This window comes from Epinephelus fuscoguttatus, linkage group LG7, assembly GCF_011397635.1.
Source record: "Epinephelus fuscoguttatus linkage group LG7, E.fuscoguttatus.final_Chr_v1".
Taxonomy (NCBI): domain Eukaryota; kingdom Metazoa; phylum Chordata; class Actinopteri; order Perciformes; family Serranidae; genus Epinephelus; species Epinephelus fuscoguttatus.
The window spans coordinates 25263880-25282638 of NC_064758.1; the positions used below are offsets into that span (position 1 = coordinate 25263880).

The following is an 18759-nucleotide window of genomic DNA, read 5'->3' on the forward strand; positions in this document are numbered from 1 at the left end:
GTCACCCTTACTCACTGCTGGTAATCCATGGATCTGCAGATCTGAGTCCGGTGCCTAAATCCACTTCCTCACAGAGTGTCTGCGGCTCTCTCTGCCACAATAGCGCAGCTAGAATAAAACACAGCAGCGACCAGCCTCTTTCTCTGTCTGCCTCTCTGCTTCTCCCTCGCTCTGTACTCCCTCCTGCTTGCCAGGCGAGCAGCAGCCGACTGACAGGAGAAACAGTCGCAGCGGCAACAGCAACACCCCCTCCCCTCCTCTTTCTCTCCTCCCCTCAACCTCTCCCTCACTCGGTGGTTTGCTCACTCTACCCCCGCTGGCTCATTCACCCTCCCTCTCTTTCTTACTCCTCTATCCTTCCCTCCTTCGTTCTTGTTGTCTCTCTTTCTCTCTCCTCCCACTGGCTGATTCACCCGCCAATCCTCTATCTCTCTTTCTCGCAAACACGCATCGCAGATGCTGTGTTATGCTGAACACCAGAGAAGGAAGAAAGGAAAGAAAGAAAGACAGAAAGAAAGAACAACAGAGAAACATTTATATTGAGCTCAGCTGTCTGTGACTCAAATGATCTCGATGCCAAATATTGCAGCCAGAATAAAGACCCCCAACACACACACACACATGCACATCAAATCATTCATAATCACATTAGCTGCTCTATTCATCCATTCACATTCAGATTTTCTTATGTGCCCTAATCACAAGGGGCCCACCCATGATTAAGCTGATTCAAATTATCTGTAAAACAGCCGTGACTGCAGGATCAGCTCAGAAGAGGAGAACAGGACACACATTTACCAGCTCCTAATGCACAACCAGATAGGTCACTCACTAATTATGCTTCAATTAGTCGCCAACAGACCTCAAATCACCATCACACCCCCTCCCCATCTGCACCACATTACCTCTCTATGCATCTCCATTGCTCTTTTGTCATTTCCTCCATTCCTTTCCTCCCGTCCTCCAGACCTACAGTATGCCAACCCCCCCTTCCAGTTAACGGAAACACAGGCCATTAAGTTTTGCAGGGTATAGATTCATCACAATCTCATCCATCCCTTCAGTGTTTTAAAACAAGCACACGTGCACATGTGTGGGTGTGTGAATGAGTTTTGGTGTCACTATATTTTTGTCCGTCCTCCGCTGTATGAGTGTGAGTGTGTGTGTGCGTGGGTCTGTCTCTACGAGTGTGTCACATTGATGAGACAGGCTCGGAGAAGCAAAAGCTCCCATCCAGGGACTCGGTTAGCTCTGGCACGGTCAACTACGTCATCTCGTCGCTCTGGACATCCCATCTCAATCGGCACAGCACACAGGCGGAGCTCCTCTTTATTATTTCGTTTTATCACTCGGTCGTCATCTCAGATCCTTCGGTTCAAATGCTTACAGAGTCTATTCCTGTAATTCCTCGAAGCACACAGAGCTGGGTGGAGATCCCATAAGAGAGGGGTGTTAAAGGAATACTTCACCCTCCAAATGACAATTTGTGTATCAATTACTCACCTTGTGTTACGGTGAATTTTTGAAGTAAAGTTTGTTTCTGTTGCAGGCTTCGGGTGAAAAAAGAATCCAAAGACAGAGAAGACTGTTGGTGAATTGAAGTCATAGGGGGCCACGTGTAACAACAACAAAACTATATAGCAAATAATCCATTTACAAACTCCCACACTCTTGCAGTATAATCCAGGTCTCATTTACCCAGCTGTATACTTAGTACTTCCAAAACAGACACCTCTGTCCGATGGAAAACTGAAAAAACAGATGACAAAACCAATAATTTTACCTCACTAAACATGGGAGTTGCTGGTCTACCGCTGCCTCAGTCTGGTAGTTTCTTTGTGCTATTGCGTGACTTTGGAGTCTTAAAGGGTTATTTCAGATCAAACAAAGTCATACAACTGATTGAGGCAGCGGTAGACCAGCAGCTCCTGTGGTGAGTGAAGTAACATTACAGTTTATGTCAGTGAAGTGAAAGTTTCCCATTAGAAGTTCCCCATTAGAAAAGAGCTGTCTGTTTGGGAAGCATATGACAACAGATGTTTGCGAACACCTATGACTTCAGTTCGTTTTCTCCTGTTTTGGGGTCATGCAAGGAAAGCAAAGTTTTCTTTACAAATTCAATGTAACACAGGGTGAGTAACTGATATACAAATGATCATTTGGTGGGTGGAATATTCCTTTAACAGAGACAGAGAAATAGTTTGTTGTCGTCATTTCTCATCTGCCTTTATTCCCATTACAGCTAATCATGATGACTGCGCATAAAACGAACTTTTAGCCCATCATTAGTTATTAACAATCAATACAACTGTAGAATTTGTTTTTGTGTATTAATGCATCCTGTCTGCATACAGGTCTTTTAGCTCTGTGCTCTGGCTGTATACCATTAGTGCACTTTCTCCCAAGCAGCAGTGCCTGCAGCTGTGATGTTATCAGGTCTCAAACTGTTAGCAGTAGTATTCAAACAAGCTGGCTGTTGGGCTAATGCCCATTTTCTGTTACATTTGCATAAATCGGTTGACACTAAACCAGAGCGAAAACAAGTGCTGTCTTGTTTGCCCACATTCCACACTCAGTATTAGATAGGTGCTTTAAAACAGCTTATTTTCCGATAGCAACCAAACTGGCGCCAATTGAGCCCAAAAATGACGACGACACGCATTAAGGTACGTGCACAGTGACAACCTAACATCCATCTGGCCTTGAATGAGTGTGTGTAATACAGGAGCTCAGCAGCAGACAAAAACACAGACATACATTGGCTGTTTTATTGTGTAAAGGCCAAAGTCATTAATTAGAAGCAGCTAGCTTTAATAAAGGGCCAATGTTGAGGTGGTTATGCCACACCGAGGCCAGGGCTGCGTGGTGACAGTTATGGGGGCTCTGGGGGCCGGTAGCAGGCCAGTAGGGGGGTAAGGGATGTAATTTAAGGCTAATAGGTGCTGCACGTCAGCTCTTATACCTCCCTGATGAGGGATTAAGGTGAGTCAAACGAGAGCGGCCGCGTACAAGGCGGGTCTGTGTGGCGCACGGATGCATGTGGGGCAAAGATACGCGTCAGTGCTCTTGAAAGCACGTATACACACAGGTAAAAGTGTGTGTTGGCAGCACACAGCTACTTGTTTGTTCCAGTACTCGTCTCTCTGGCTCCACAGTCTAATCACTTTAATATATGGCCGATGTAAACATATATTCTCTCACCCTCTTTCTGCTAAGTCTCTCTCCCTCTCCACAAACACACACACACATACACACAGAGCACGCTGTCTGTGCAGGGTGTCTGACTGACCTGAGCAATCTGGCCTGACATCAGAGAAGCTGGCAGAGTGTGATGAGTGCCAGTGCTCAGTATTAGCCTACACATTCATCTCAAAGCAGACTCACACATTCAGTGCGTAACAGAAGTGTGTGTGTGTGTGTGTGTGTGTGTGTGTGTGTGTGTGTGTGTGTGTATACACGTTTGTGGGCTGACCGCAGTGGTAGGTGGGAAATTTGCTGTGATGACGGGCAAACAGTTCCACACACACATAAAGACACTTTTAAGCAAAGGTTAGTAAAGGTAAAGGTAGGAGAGACAGGTAGACAGAGATACAGGTATGAATGGCTATATTGAAAACACAGATTTTAATAGAAGGAGACAGACAGACAGAGAGACAGACAGGCAGAGAGAAGCACGGTGTTTCTGTACTTTGCATGAGCAAATTTGCCCTAGCATCTCTAAACAGTTAGGAACAGATTCGCCACTATATTTCTGCAGTGCAGTCATGTGACGTAGCCAGTAGGACACACAAACACAGACACTGTGCAGCGCATTATATGCATGTTTACAAGGTTACACAAGGTCTCCAGCTTTGAAAGGAAAAGTACTGCGAAAGCAGACTGCCGCTTTGGATGCAACTAATTGTATCAGAGCGACTTAAACTATAAGAGGAACGATTCCCACTCGGCTAAGCAGATGGCCTGCATTCTCGCTTTCACCCACTCCCTGTTGTCGCCTACTCCCTCTTGGTTCCTCTTGTTTTGCCTTTTTATGTCGAAGTATAAGGGAAAAAATAGTTGTTCTAAAGATGAGACAAGCGCGAACGGGGCGGAGAAGTGAGAGGAAAGTGAGTGTGACTGAGAATAGAAAATGAAGAAAAGGGGAGCGAGTCAGAACAGAGCAGACACCATGAAGGAAGCCTACTGGATGCTGCTCGTGAGGAAAAAGAAGAATGTAAGAAAACTTTATAGCAGAAAACAAGGCAAAGAAGAAAGTGAGAGGACAAGGAGGAGGAGGAGGAGAAGGAAGAGGAAGGATCGCTGTATGTGTGCCAAGGAGCAGAGGAAGCCTGTAAGACAGAGAGGGGATATCCTGCCTCGCCACTTCTGCTATGTTTGCTTGTGTCCACTAACACGCTAACGCATAGGGTCCACAGGACACACTGATGAATACCAGACCATGACACACACGTACACAAGGGAGAGGCTCACTCAGTGACACACACTCTGGTACAGCACCAACACAATACCATGGCTTTTAATGTCCTGTTTACACACAAAAATACTGAGGCGACACTCTGATGCATACAGTGTGTGGCTTCCTCGTCTGAGTCAAAAATGTAAGTGTGAATGAGAGGAGGGAGGTTCGGTGGTCTGATGATGCGCAGCATGAGTCACCGGCTTAAGCATTTGGACAATTCAGCCACTTCTGTCCATGGTAATAGTGCGAGTGTATCACTCATACCAGCGCCTGATTCCGGAGGCGCAAATGTTAATCCAACAAAAACACCATTCTCTCTCTCGCAGAGCGAATGTCACACAGTCATCGTGAATCACGCGCAGCTGAGAGCTGCAAAACGTCAACTGCCATCCGGCGGATGTTAAAAAAGAAGAAGAAGAATTTGTGTGTGTTTTAAAAGCTATCGCTCTTTGTAGGCGCTCCCTCAATGTTGACATTCTCAGCACACTTCCCAGGGGTATCCCACAATGCTGTGCTGCAGAGGCTGGTTGCTTAGTTACAGCGTGGTGTGCATACAGCAGCCATGGATATCGTCAGCATGTGAGTGTGTGAGTGTGTGAGCTTGTGTAATTGTGCCTCAGTCGGCAGAAAAAAACCCTGCCGTTGCAAAAATCAGATTGGATAAAAAATCAAAAATTTGAATATAAAGATTTATAATGAAGTCAACATGAACACATGAATCTGTGGCATCAATCTTGACTCTAGAAGCATGTGTTAATATTCATGATTCTCCACGGGTTAATCATTTAAAAGATAGATGTCTTCAGGACTCTGTTCCTGTGTGCATGTGTGCGTGTGTGTGTGTGTGTGTGTGTGTGTGTGTGGTCCCACAGAGAGGTTACACACATGACTGACTCCATAACTCGACTCCCTGGGTCGGGAGTCACCCCAGAGGTCAAAAAGGATCTTGAGTGTGTGCACTCATTCACCCATTCCTCAATTCACCCGTGTCCCTCCTTTCTTTCCTCCTTTATCTCTCGCTCTATCTAATGCAGACATAGGAAGGAAGGAAATGTCCCTGGGGTGAGAGAGGAGGAGGAGACAGGAGGAGGTGGCAGCTCTGTCTTAGTGCATCGCCACACAACGGGTGGATGGCTCATTGTGTGAGACGAATGGGGGAATGAGAAGCCTCTGAGTGTGTCTGAGAATTTTTACTTACTCATTCACACGTGTATATCCACATGTTTCTCTCTGCTCACGTATGGATTATGTGCATTCATGTGCACTCACTTTCCCACAGTCATGTGATGTCTTCGCCACAGCTGTAGTCAAGTCCGCCTAAACTGACACCAAGTCAGGATCAAGACCAGGGGGGATCAAGACCAAGACAAGACCGAGACTTTGAGGGGTCGAGATCAAGACAAAGAGACAAATAATTCAGACAACGAAAAATCCCTGCAGGTGTGGTCTTAACCGTCCTTGAAATATGATCCAGAGTCCTCTCTGTCTGAGACTGAGAAAAGACCTAAGAAAAATGCCTTCAATTCTGAGATAAGACCTTCAAGAAATGATCTTGACACAGTTCACGAGACAAAAAACGATCAGCACTACAACACTGCTTCCCCATCAAACTCCCAAACATAAAAAACTAGGCCATCCCTTCAGCTGTCCCCGGCCCTGGACTACAGAACTCCTAACAGGCCACAGTTAGGGTCAAATCAAAAGTAAGCCATGACATTAAACCCTAAATAGTGATTACTGCCTCACTCCTGGTGATGAGTGAGGACATAATCTAGTCCACGCTTATGTCTGATCATCTTCCCAAAGCTACTAAACCACTCATCACTGTCCAACGCCAACTCGGCATATGTCTCTCTGATTAGATTGGCCCAAAGAGGATTACGCACTGTCTAAGAGTTGATGCAGCCGGGGTTATCAAAATGCTATCCACTTCGACACTATCCAGGGGCATTAAAGGGATGGCGAGCATGAAATTTATAAACTGCAAGCTGATTTCATGCCTTCATTACTAAAGATTTGCTGACTTCTTATATTATAAAAGTGGATGGCACAAGGCGGGTTCAAAAAGTACTTCTCTATGTAAAGGGAGGTCTGCAGGACAAAGCTGCCCTTCAACATGATTGAAAAAATAAAAATATACTGTGTCTCTACTTGTGCTCTTTTACACTGTATATGTTGTAGACTCATCTTTTATGTCTATTCCAATTGCATACAAGCTGTAAATCAGTATGTAATAGCCTTGAGTTTATAATAGAAAAGACTTTAAATTGTAAAAACTGCTGCCTTTACAGCTATTTCTGTTGGCTATAAAAAGTGCAACACTCTCTGGGGTGAATTCAGGAAGGGGTTGTGCAACGTTTGGGTCGCTAAGCCTGCACAGATAAGACAAAAAGAAACTGTAGTATTCTCAAAGCACCCACAAAGAGTGAAATGGACACGTAACCATGCTGCCAACCACATAGTGTCTGCGCTCCCAAGCTATGCACATATTTAAATGAGGTAATATGCATACATTTAGGGCTAAATTGGCCCCTTTCTATGCAAATGAGCCTCATTGCTAAAACAGTCCAGTTCTTAAAGATCAGCGCTTAGAGCCACACATAGGTACAGTGAAATTGTCAGTGTCTATAGGGAGCTGGTGGTAACTGAAGCACATTTATAAGGGGCTGTCGTGCCAAGATTTTCCAGCGATGATTGAAAATCTTACAATTAAAACTGGAAATCAAATATATTATGATACATGCAATTCAACAGCATCAAAAACTACACACTCCAGATTGACCATAAAGTTGAATCAACACCTCTTTTTAACATTTTCAACAAAAACAGAATATTATAAAGTTATCTAACCTTCTTAGGATGCTTTATTGCCAGACTGTTGTATTAGACTGCTGTTCAGTTTTAGTTAAGTTTATACTGTATAATGAACTGGCAACTGAGCGTATGGTATATATAAAAAGGTTCTCAAATGTTTTCTGTCATATCCCCCTTTAGAAGCCGAAAAAAGTTCATGCCCTCAACCACAGTTTGTCAATCCTTAAAATAAAATTTAAAAAAAGGATCCATGTTGAACTTTTTAGTGCAATAAAGGCCAGCATGATAGCATCAACAAACTCTTTTTGTTCATTTTTCCTACATAAATCGTGTTCATTCAACTTTGTTTCACTCTTATTACACTCCTGATCATCCACGACCCACCTGCAGAGGCTCTGTAGCCCTGTTTCCACCAAATACTTTGGATGTGGTACCTTTGGATACAAAAGTAACCCTTCAGGCATGGTACAGAGACCCTTGCCTTTCCACCGCAAACAGTACTCTTAAATGTGGGTGGGGTTGTTGTCACTCACTGCTCCGTCCAGCACTCACTGTATTTCCTTGTTACCAGTGACAAAGAAGGAAGGCTGCACCTCGTTTATTGTCTACAGAATGAGGCTGCATGCCGACATTTCCGGAACAAAAAAAATTAATCGATATAAACACTTGAAGATCCACTCATTACTAAAAGTGTATGTCATATAAACACCAAAGTGATGGTCAAGTTGTCATTTGGAATATTTAAGATGTGCTGATTGAGTCACGTCGTCAACTCATGCTTTGAATAACATCACAAGTTAGCCTTCCACCTTAAAAGTCGCTGGCAGTCGGCCTGTTGAATCAAGTCATTTTTTTCTCAGACTCCAGCTGCTGCAAGAGGAAGCAAAACTGTCTTTTAATAGTTACAGTCTACTAATAAAACTCTCCACAGTATGAACAGTAGTTACATGAGCCTCAAAACCAGCCACAGCTCAGCTCTGAGCAGAGAGACCGTCCTCTATTGACCAATCAGACTGCAGTGTTCACAGCTCCACCTTTTAGTACCAGATCTGTGTGCTAGGTACCCCAACAGAGGGGGGACCAAAAATGGGTACAGTGTGGAACAGTTCCATTGGTACCATCCACAACATTTCACAGTGGAAACGGCAAAAAAGCGCACCGAACCAAACTGAACTGTACTGGTCGGTGGAAATGGGCCTTATGACTCTCCAGGGGGGACCCGTCAAACTGTTTGAGAACCACTGCATTAAGGCAAATGGGGCCATTATTAAATTCAGTATAACACAGTGCAAGTTGGCTCATGGCCACTGAATGCAATTTTTGGCTCGCCTTGGAAAACACATCATAAAATCTCTGCTCCAGGTTGTGCGACTGTTTCAAATGAACACAAGCCAGTTTATTTTAACATAACGTGTCAGTGTCACACCTGGCATATCCAACTGTTATTGTTTTCTACCTGTGAATGCCAGTGTCAGATGAAGGAGGATGTGGGGTGCTGTGCTGTGTTTCATATCCTCATGAACAGAGTTCTCAGACCAGATGTACACATGACCTCCCCAAGGTTTGGAGGCGCTTGTACAGTACGTGCATGAGTGTATGTGTGTGTGTGTGTGTGTGTGTGTGTGTGTGTGTTTGGGAGGGAGAGAGAGAGAGAGAGAGAGAGAGAGAGAGAGAGAGAGAGAGAGAAAGAGAGAGACAGCTGACAGACTACGAGAGTGTCCGTAGGGAGCACCAGGCCATACCCTCACTGGGAAATGAAAAATGATACTCAGTCCACATCACATTTATCTTTCAAACACCATCTGTGTACTGTCACACACGCACACATACACACACATGCTCAGACATGAACGCATGCTCAAATACACCTCTCCAGAGAGCCACAAGGTCAAGAGGTCTGTGGTCTAATTGAAAGACCACATGGTGCTACAGTCACATTAAATGTTCAGGTCTTCATTAGGGGCTCGAGTAGAAGATGTACGAGCTGATTATATTACAGCTGATTCAATCTGAGTGAATGCAAGCCTATGGAAAAAATTTAATTTGTGGAAAACTATTCTTTTACCGTAGACAAGAAAACCATGACCAAACCTGATTTGGCCTTTTGTTGTGTTCTCTACCGGAGCTCTCAGCTTTGAAATATTCAACCAACATTCAATCATCTTTTTATCACGGCGCACACATTTACTGTTTGTTCTCTTTCCTCCTTAAACAAAAGGAAATCCATCAACCCCCTGACCTTATCAGGTCTCCTCTTTTCATCTCTCACCCCTCTCGCTCTTCTTTTCCTTCCCTCCAAACTTTGGCTTCCTCCCTGTTCCCTTCCTTCCCTCTGCTTCCTAAATTACAGTCATTACAGTGTCAGCCCACCCTCCATGTAAATGCAGCTTCAGAGGAGTCTAAGACACTTGAGTTCTCTTTCTAACGCCTTCTAGGGACCAATTACAAGGCCACAACCATGGTCCCGAGACAGCCAGAGGCTTTTAAAGACAGGGGCTGGTCCACCAAGAGCTCCCATCCCCCCTCTCCACAACCAGCTGGCTGAAACCTTCAAAAAGCTTTTAAAAGGTTATTTGCAAACAGCTCCATTCTGGTGGTGACAGTTTTAGACAGGCCAGGGAACAGAATAGAAAACGATGAAGTCAAGGAAACTGTGAGATAAGATAAGATAAGATAAGATCATGTCATGTCATGTCACGGTAAATCATCTTGTATTGTATCACATCGCATCGTATCATACCGTACCGTACCGTTTTATAAAATACAATATAATGTCAGATAATATGAACATACAAATAAGACAGGGAGAACATTTCATTGTACTAGTCAGGGCAAATCTTTGATCATAAAACTGGATAATTCTGAGGGGTGGAAATAACGAAAAAATTAATTGACAAAAGTGAAGGGTGATGAAAATGCATGCAAGTTGAAAAACAGAGCAGTAAAACTGGATGTGAAATGAAAAGCAGGGGGACAAATAAATAAGTGATTTGATTGATTTAAAGCCAATTTGATTAAAACAGTCATATGATGAAAACAGAGCCACATATCATCCATTTCCACATCTTATGTTCCTCATTCACAACGCACAATTGCCGTTTATTATGAAAAGAAAGTGGCTGCAAGAGCGGAAGTAACAAAAAGTGATGAAAATGCTACGAATTAATAATGGAAGTGATGAAATGTATGCAAACTGAAAAAAAGTGTATCATTCACAACACCTAACTGACAATTACCTTTTAAAACAACATTTTTTGTTACTTCTGCTCAAAATATCACTAAAAAAAACAAAACACGCCAAATGACAAACTGATTAAGTTTTTGGTTCTCAAAACCTTTGCCGTGTACATTTCTTTGCTGCTCATCTAATAGCGGTGATCTTGCAGTCTGCCATTGGATCAGTGGGGCCGCCGGGAGCAGAGAGCTCCAGTGAGTACAGAACATAGACAGTAAAAATAACGGACGCAGCTACTATAATGTCACCTATTGGCTTGTGGACTCCCATTTTGAAGCCACAAGTTCAGCATTATGGATGCCTGTCGCTACCTTGTGTTTTTTTGGAGCCAGTGGTGAAGATATTTGGGCGAGAGGCTGAAGCTGTGGAGGAACAAGGGGCGGATGTGACTGAGAAGCCAAGGACACTATCAGCAGACAGCCTGTCAATCTGAGCAGCCAGCCCTTAATTATGCATAACTTTAAGCCTTAATAAAATGTAAATGGGTGACTTATATAAAAATTCATCCTTGTACAGTTGTCATGAAGGGAGAAATTAGCTATAAAGAGAAAAAACGTTTTTTGTACCAGGCTGTAAACATGTTTATTCCTGCTGTAAAGTTGGGCATTTTAACATGGGGGTCTATGGGGATTGACTCTGTGTTGGAGCCAGCCTCAAGCGGCCATTTAAGGAACTGCAGTTTCCTGGAGGTTGTCGCTTGGCACAGAGATAGGTAAAAAAGAGCCAAAAACTTGTAAAGTCAGTTGGGTGTTGAGAATGATGAATGGCAGACAAATTAATCTACTCATCTGATAATTTATCATTTTATTTTCCATTTCACATCCATTCTTACCCCTTTATTTTTCAATTCATGCATATTTTCCCTCTTACATTATTAAATCCTAGCATTTTCATCACTTCATTTTTTTTCAATCACTTTTTGTTATTTCCACCCTTGTGGTCTCTTTCTTTAAATGATAAATGGCGTTTTTGTTTTGTAAATAATGAACGAAAGATGTGGAAAGTGATGAAACATGGCTCTGTTTTCATTATGACAGTTTTAATCAAATCAGCTTTAAATTAATCAAATCACTTGATACTTTCTCAATCGATTTTTTATTTCACATCCATGATTACTGCTCTATTAATAAAAAAATTAAATTAAATAAAAAATCAAATAAATTATTTCCACCCCTCATAAAAATCAGCACTGTAAACCCATTGTCATTGTTTCATTTCAAATCCAACGTGCAGGATTACTGTCAAACAATGAAAAACCATCCTGATACGTTCTGACTACGCTGTCTGACTCATTGTTCAGATGTGTATAAGATAAGAGGGATTTTGGCCATTAAAGTGTAATACACACTTACTCTGGGCTGCACATTTCAAAGCCATGCAGCTGATCCCCTCCTATCCAACTGACACCACATCAAAAAGAATGATTCACTAAGCCACTGATAAAGTCATATCTCTGAAGCGCGGCCACATCCCTCGACTCACGCTGACCACGACAAAGCATGACTGGAGCTGTGGGTGCAGAGCAAACCGTTACTCAAAAGGACGGGGGGGGGTCATGCTGGGACTGTGGCTTTTTAGGTCAATGAAGCTAGAAAGGACGAACTGCATAAGAGAGGGAAGGAGAGAAAGTGTGAGGGGAGGAAGGGTTCAAACTCTTCGACAGCTCTTGGATGTAGCTGAAATCAATGTGCATATAATAATACTCCCTGGCAGCGAGTTGAGAAGTGGCCCATTTCATCCCATTACTGACCCACATCACCCCTGTCATCCTCCTTCATTTTAACATCCTGAGTCCATCTCTCTTTCTCATCTCTTCATCCAGGAACCACTGCAGTCAGCAGAGCCCCAGGCCAAGACACACACACACACACACGAAATTACACCACCTAACTTCAGACATGGCTCCTGAGGCCTGATGAGTAGGAGTGGGGCGGACATGGATTTAGACAGAGAATGGTTGTCCCTTGGTGTTCACTGGCTCTATTCAGGTTCCACAATTAGACCCAAAGGTCGGCTGCTGGCATGTCTCATCTGACGCCATTTATGACTCTGCTGCAGTAAATGCGTCTGGCTACCAGCAAGAAGGCATCTGACCTGCCAAAGGGGCTTTTGGTCTCTCGGAGCCTGATGCTAACTAGAGTCGATTGCCAGTTTTGTTGGTCCGGTGAGAGAGCTCAAATCGGTTTGATTTTATCCTAACCTGCTAAATTGGCATTTGTCATTATGCCACGTTCTGGCACATTTAAAAGTAGCCTACGTTCGGACACCTCCATAGCTTACTGGGTAGACCACATACAATTGAGGCTACAACCCTCCCACAGACGCCCAGGTTCAAGACTTCCCTAGGTCCCTTTGCTGCAGGTCTCACAATAGAAATAAAAGTAGTCTACGTCAGCTGTGTCACAGCGCCAAATCCAACTTGTACTGCATTAGTAATAAGTGATGTGATGATGTAATTGACATAATATTGTGTTTATAAACAGACTAATGTAGCCAATGGTGGCTGACAGGCTGTGTGCAATTTACTGCTGAGCTAAGACCAGCAACATGAGGCAGATCAAATTTCAGTAGAGATGGGAGGCGCGCGTAGCGTGTTGTTTACTAAAAATTTAATGTGTTCTTTGGGGTGACAAGAGGAGCCAAGACAAAGCTAAAGAAAGCGAAAACTTCACAAATATGGCAATATTTTTTTTAAATTTAAGCCGAAATGTATAAATTTATCATGCTGCTGAGTGAAGTGCAACACCCAGTGGTAAAATCTGGTATAGCAGTCAGGTGTTCAGCTGAACTAATGTCAAACCCTGACGCTAACTTGGCAGACAGAACTAGGCTACAAGTTTTATTCAGGTGTGTGTGTGTTTGTGTGTGTCCAACCTAGTGTTAGGTCGTCACAGCAGACTTCTATGGATCCAGATGAGCAGTCACTGAGTTCATCCACTGAAAAATCGCTGTCCTGAGCATGCAGCCTGTGGACACACGAACACAACTGTCACATGTCCGTTACTGTACATGCAAATTACTGATGTTAATATCACTGATTACAATCAAACACACAAGCTACTATGTATGGCAGTAGAAAGAAAAAGCTGGTTTTCCATAGGGTTTCACATTGATTTATTTAAATGCAAATCAAAAGGAACAGAAAATCAGATCAGATAATGCGTATATCACTACAGATATTTTCATCTTTGTGAAAGTAAAATAGGCTCAAGAATTAAAGTTGTTGTCTTGCATTTTTCTATTTTAATATTTTTTGATATGACATTGTCAGAGACTTTGTGTGTGTGTGTGTGTGTGTGTGTGTGTGTGTGTGTGTGTGTGTGAGGGAGAGAACAGTACTCTGAGTCAGCCCAGAGGCTGTCAAGAGGACACTTAAACAATCAGCTCTGCTCCAGAAAACACCAAGTATATATATGTGTGTGTGTATCCTTGCACACACGTGTATCGCTGGAAAAGATACAGAGGAATTAGGGTGAAATGGCACTCCTCTAGGGCTGGTCTTTAGAGTGGGAGGCAAAGTGTGTGTACATCAGTGGAGAGGGGGATCATAACGTGCCATGAGGAGAGAGAGTGATCTTGTAATAATGACAGGAGAATGGCTTTACAGTTTGTGTCGGTAATTGGGGGCTTGTGGTGGAAATCTTCATAAAGTGACAGGTGTGTGTGTGTGTGTGTGTGTGTGTGTGTGTGTGTGTACCACCTACCTGTAGCTGAAGGGAGCCACAGTGGCCATGTTGACTCTGGGTGTGTGTGCCTCTGTAGACGCTGCCTCCTCGTCTAGGCTTTGATCCAGCATATTGACAGCCGCCTTGGACATTACTGGCATGGTAAATGTGAGTGGTGGCAGCGGCAGGGGACAGGGCGAGCAGGCTGGACTGCTGTCCTCAGGAGTCCCCATCTCCTCGTCTGATTGGCTGGTGGAGTCACTGCGACCTCTGATGGCCTGCTCATAGCTTGTTTGCGGAAGACAGGAGCGGAGGTTACCGTTGTTTGATATGGTGGTCCGGGCTGGGTGGTTTTCTCGAGGCTCTTCCTCTCTTTGTGGCACGACCTCACTCGTTGCCTGGGATACAGTGTTGGAGTTGTCTCCTCCTCTGAACTGTAGTGGTGGACGCAGGTTGCTGGCTCCCCATGTTTGGTTCTTGTTGGTGAGAGTGTTTCTGTTGCGATTGCTGTCATGTGGAAACAGTGAGGGGATGAGAGGCGAGGTGGGTTTTCCTAGATCCAGTGTGTCTTTGGAGTGTGGCGATGGCACCCTACGCTGGGTCAAAGGGCTGCTGTAGGCAGAGCGTGACACCTGGGGAGCTGGGAGAGCTCCCGTCCGGTGGAAGAGCTGGCTTTTCAGGCCGACGTCTCTCTTCGGGTCCCTGGAGGAAGGCCCAGGGATGCTGGAGCCCCGTGGGCAAAGTAAAGGAGAGTGCCTAGGTGTGTGTGTGGGAGTGTGTGTGGGTGTGTGTTTAGGGGTCTGTGTTGAGGGCCTGGGTAGTTCACTAGCCCGGCGGCGGGGGTCTGCTTTGGGGGAGGAGGGCAACAGGCTGTGTGGGAGTGGGATTCCTGATGAGGGAGGAGCCCTGGGGGCCGACTTTACATTGACACCCCCACTCATACTGACCTGAACGGAGAAACACAAGAAGAGAGAGACACTTACAATGAGTCGAAACATCAAACCACTTTCACCGACAGTATCCCAAAGACTTCGTTTATCCATTTTAAGAGATACAGTAGTTTGCTGATTTTCAACCAGCTCTGTATCATAACAATGTGGGGCAGTATGTGTAAATGAACTGTGGTAAACTTCCCTCTCTCAAACTACAGATTGTACTTTTCTTATGCTTGCCAGCACCGAGTATAGAAGTGGATCGAAAGAGAGACATGCCTCTCTCTCACAAACTGAGAACACAGTCCAATCAAATGATAAAACTAGGCAGCACTGATCAAATCAAAACCAAGATTCTGTTACTGTTTCTCACCTAAAATTACATATTTTTACTTGCTGTTTAACTGTAATACGAGACTGTTAGTTATTAATTGGCCGCCATATTGTTTCCTGTGTTAAAATGGCCAAGCTGGAATTACATCACCCACCAGTGGGAGCGTTTGTTGGCCCAGTGTGGTGCAGTGTGTTCTGGTAGTTGTAGGTTTTCTATCTCTTGAGCCAAAGTGAATACCACAGCTCCCTTTTCTCTGTTTTCTGTGCTCATGTAGCAACAATTTTAAAAGATTTTGCTTCTTTGCACTGCCTAGACAGCCCAGCTTTATGAAAAGACCATCTTTCCAGCACTGAAATACTTCTCAAAGGCTTATTTATGCTTAATGTTGCATATACGCTGCAGTGTGCTGGGGAGGCAGCTTGATGGACAAAAAGACCAAGCGACTGGTTGGTGGTTAAAAGCTGGTTAAAAAAGCTGTCTCAGTGCTCGGCACAAGACTGGACCCACTAAGAACTGTGGTGGAGGGCGGCACACTGAACAAACTGAAAGCTATAATGGACAGTAGCAGACACCCTCTCCTCAGCCTCCTGGAGTGACAGAGGAGCAGCTGCAACAATTAGCTTAGTTAGTTTCAGGAGATCCTTCGTCCCCACGGCAATAAGACAGTTTAACACCTTGTGAATGCAGCCACACACATTAGCCACAGCTGGCTGGACAATTTTAGTTTAAATTGATTTTTAATTTCTATTTATGTACTTATTTTAACTTATATTATTTAATGTCTGTTTTAATACCACAGTGGTGTTGTTGATGAGGGGAAGTGTGGTTGTTGTTTTTTGTCTTTTATGAGCTGCTGGACAGCTGAATTTTTCTGGACAAAGTTCTTTCTATTCTTTTCTATTCTATATATACAAACAAAGACGGAGCTTTCTGTTCAGATTCTGCGTTCATGTCATCCATATTTGTGCATGTTTTTTGATACAGACAAAATAGAGCTGTACCACCAGAAATCGTCGTGGCAATGTAACACACTTCAAGCAAGACCCAACCGTAGAACATGATGATGACATTTCAAAACTGTCAAGCGACTGGATCGGTAATACAGTGAAAAGAATTCTCTGTCCACATGCTGCGATGTATTTAATGGCCTCACAGACCACTGCTGTCTGCAACGCAGCCTCTGTTACAAGGTGCATTATTATGACCATCTCCACCGTTGCTTCGTTTGCTGTTGTCAGAATCTTTTGACTGTGCTCTCTGGTGCTGTCTAGTTAATGTGTCTATGCTAACATAAAAGACGCATGGGAGTATGTGGGCAGTGACGGTTACAACCTTTGTAATGTACATATCAATCTTTGTACGTAAAGGGAGTATTAATGAGCCTTTAGAAGTTAATTATTCTGTTAATCCCACTGCTGCTTGAGTCCTCACTAAGACCAAGAAGATCGCATTACTCCAGTTCTGAGGTCTTTACATCGGCACTGTTGGTTTATAAAGCAAGAATGGTTTGGGGGCCAACATTTTCTGCTCTGCTACACTATGAAACATTGAGACCTCTCAGGTCATCTGGTACAGGTCTGCTTTGTGTCCCCAGGGTCAAAACTAGACATGGGAAAGCAGCGTTCAGTTTTTATACACACATAGCTGGAACAAACTCCCACAAAACAGCAGGTCTGCTGCAACTTTCAGTTCTTTTCAAATAAAGGCTGAAGATTTTTCTCATGCCGCAGCCTTTTGTTAAATAAAAAAAAATCATTCATCTCTTACACTGCATTGTAACTGTTACTATGGTATGTTTTACCTTGTTTCTATTTTCTATTCTCTTGGCTCTTTAACAACTGTTTCTAACTGTATTTAAATGTCCTTTTATAGCACTTTGAATTGCCCTGTTGCTGAAATGTGCAATATAAACAAATTTCCCTGTGTTAAAGTTTAATCCAATCAGGTAAACCAGAATTTGCTGTTCTCACTAAGAGACAGTTAAACATCCACGGTATGTGAACATGTGAATCAAGCACATATGACAAACTGAGTCATGGTAAACCACGAGTTGAGCTTATTTTCGGCAAGTCACTGCAATCAAACGCCTGCTGGAAGTAAATAAACAAGACAACAAAACCAGCTTCACACACAGGAACATGCTCATGGCTAACAGCTGCTTTTAGAGTGTTATGTTCTCAAATAACTGATTTTCCCCACATAATGAATTCAAATGCACACTCGCAAAGACGCCCACAGACATACATCACTGCCCAAATGCGCCGCTCTCTTACACATAAAAGCTTTAGAGGACGTATGAGATTGTTCTCACCTGATTTGTTTTGATTCCAGACATTCACAGTCTCTGTCACCCTCTCTGAAACGCACAGCCCTCTAAGAGTCAGCTTGATATTCTCTCTGCCCTTCTGCTCTACACCAACCGCAGTGAATGTACGTCAAGTGAAACATTTCGTGTAATGTTGTATAATCTTACTACCTCGTGATGCTCTGCTGGAGGGAAAGAAGACGGGCGGCAGGGAGGGAGGGGGAAAGGGAGAAAACAGCACATGTAGAGTGAGAAGGATCAGAGCATCTGAGAGAGACAGATACAGTGAGTTGCTATCTGTCATGAAATGTCAGAATTTCACATGACAGTTTTTGGTATAATCTAACTTTATGTTTTCAACTTTTGGAGCCTATCCCAGCTGACATTGGGCGAGAGGCAGGGTACACCCTGGACAGGTCGCCAGACTATCACAGGGCTGACACATAGAGACAGACAACCATTCACACTCACATTCACACCTACGGACAATTTAGAGTCATCAATTAACCTGCATGTCTTTGGACTGTGGGAGGAAGCCAGAGTACCCGGAGAAAACCCACGCTGACTCAGGGTGAACATGCAAACTTCACACCTGGGCTCAAACCAGGGACTTGCTGTGAGGTGACAATGCTAACCACTGAATGAATGCTAACCAAGGATGGTGTGAGGTCAAGTAGGCTCACTTAGATATAAAAATGTTTGTTTTCATTTTAACTTTATTTTTTCTCTAACAAGGTAAGCTCAGTATTTTATAGCCTATTTTCCCATGCTATTGTGTCAAACTGGCCAATGGGAAACATTCATTTTTGAAACTGGTCCAGTATGGCTGCATTATAAGTAAGTATTCACGGCATGTTTGCGCCGTCAATTTATGTCCACTTTAAGTGCTTGTTTTTGCCACTGACATGATCAGATTATTATTTTAAGTGTCTGACATTTAATGAAAAGGATCCCTACAGAGACAGACATTTTGTTAAAGAGTAAGATCCTTTTGTTAACCAGAAACAGCCCCGAT

The 18759-nt window shown here is 43.6% G+C and overlaps 1 protein-coding gene across 1 annotated transcript in view; it reads right to left on the bottom strand.

The window, feature by feature from the left end:
- Positions 1-18759, bottom strand: part of LOC125892374 (neuron navigator 1-like) — a 148603-nt gene that overhangs the window by 96367 nt on the left and 33477 nt on the right. Inside the window, exons 3-4 of the mRNA XM_049582353.1 lie at positions 14213-15120; positions 13383-13474 (exon numbers count right to left, since the gene is read on the bottom strand). Of these exons, the coding sequence (XP_049438310.1) occupies positions 13383-13474; positions 14213-15120 (1000 nt within the window). The remainder of the gene's footprint in view (positions 1-13382; positions 13475-14212; positions 15121-18759) is intronic.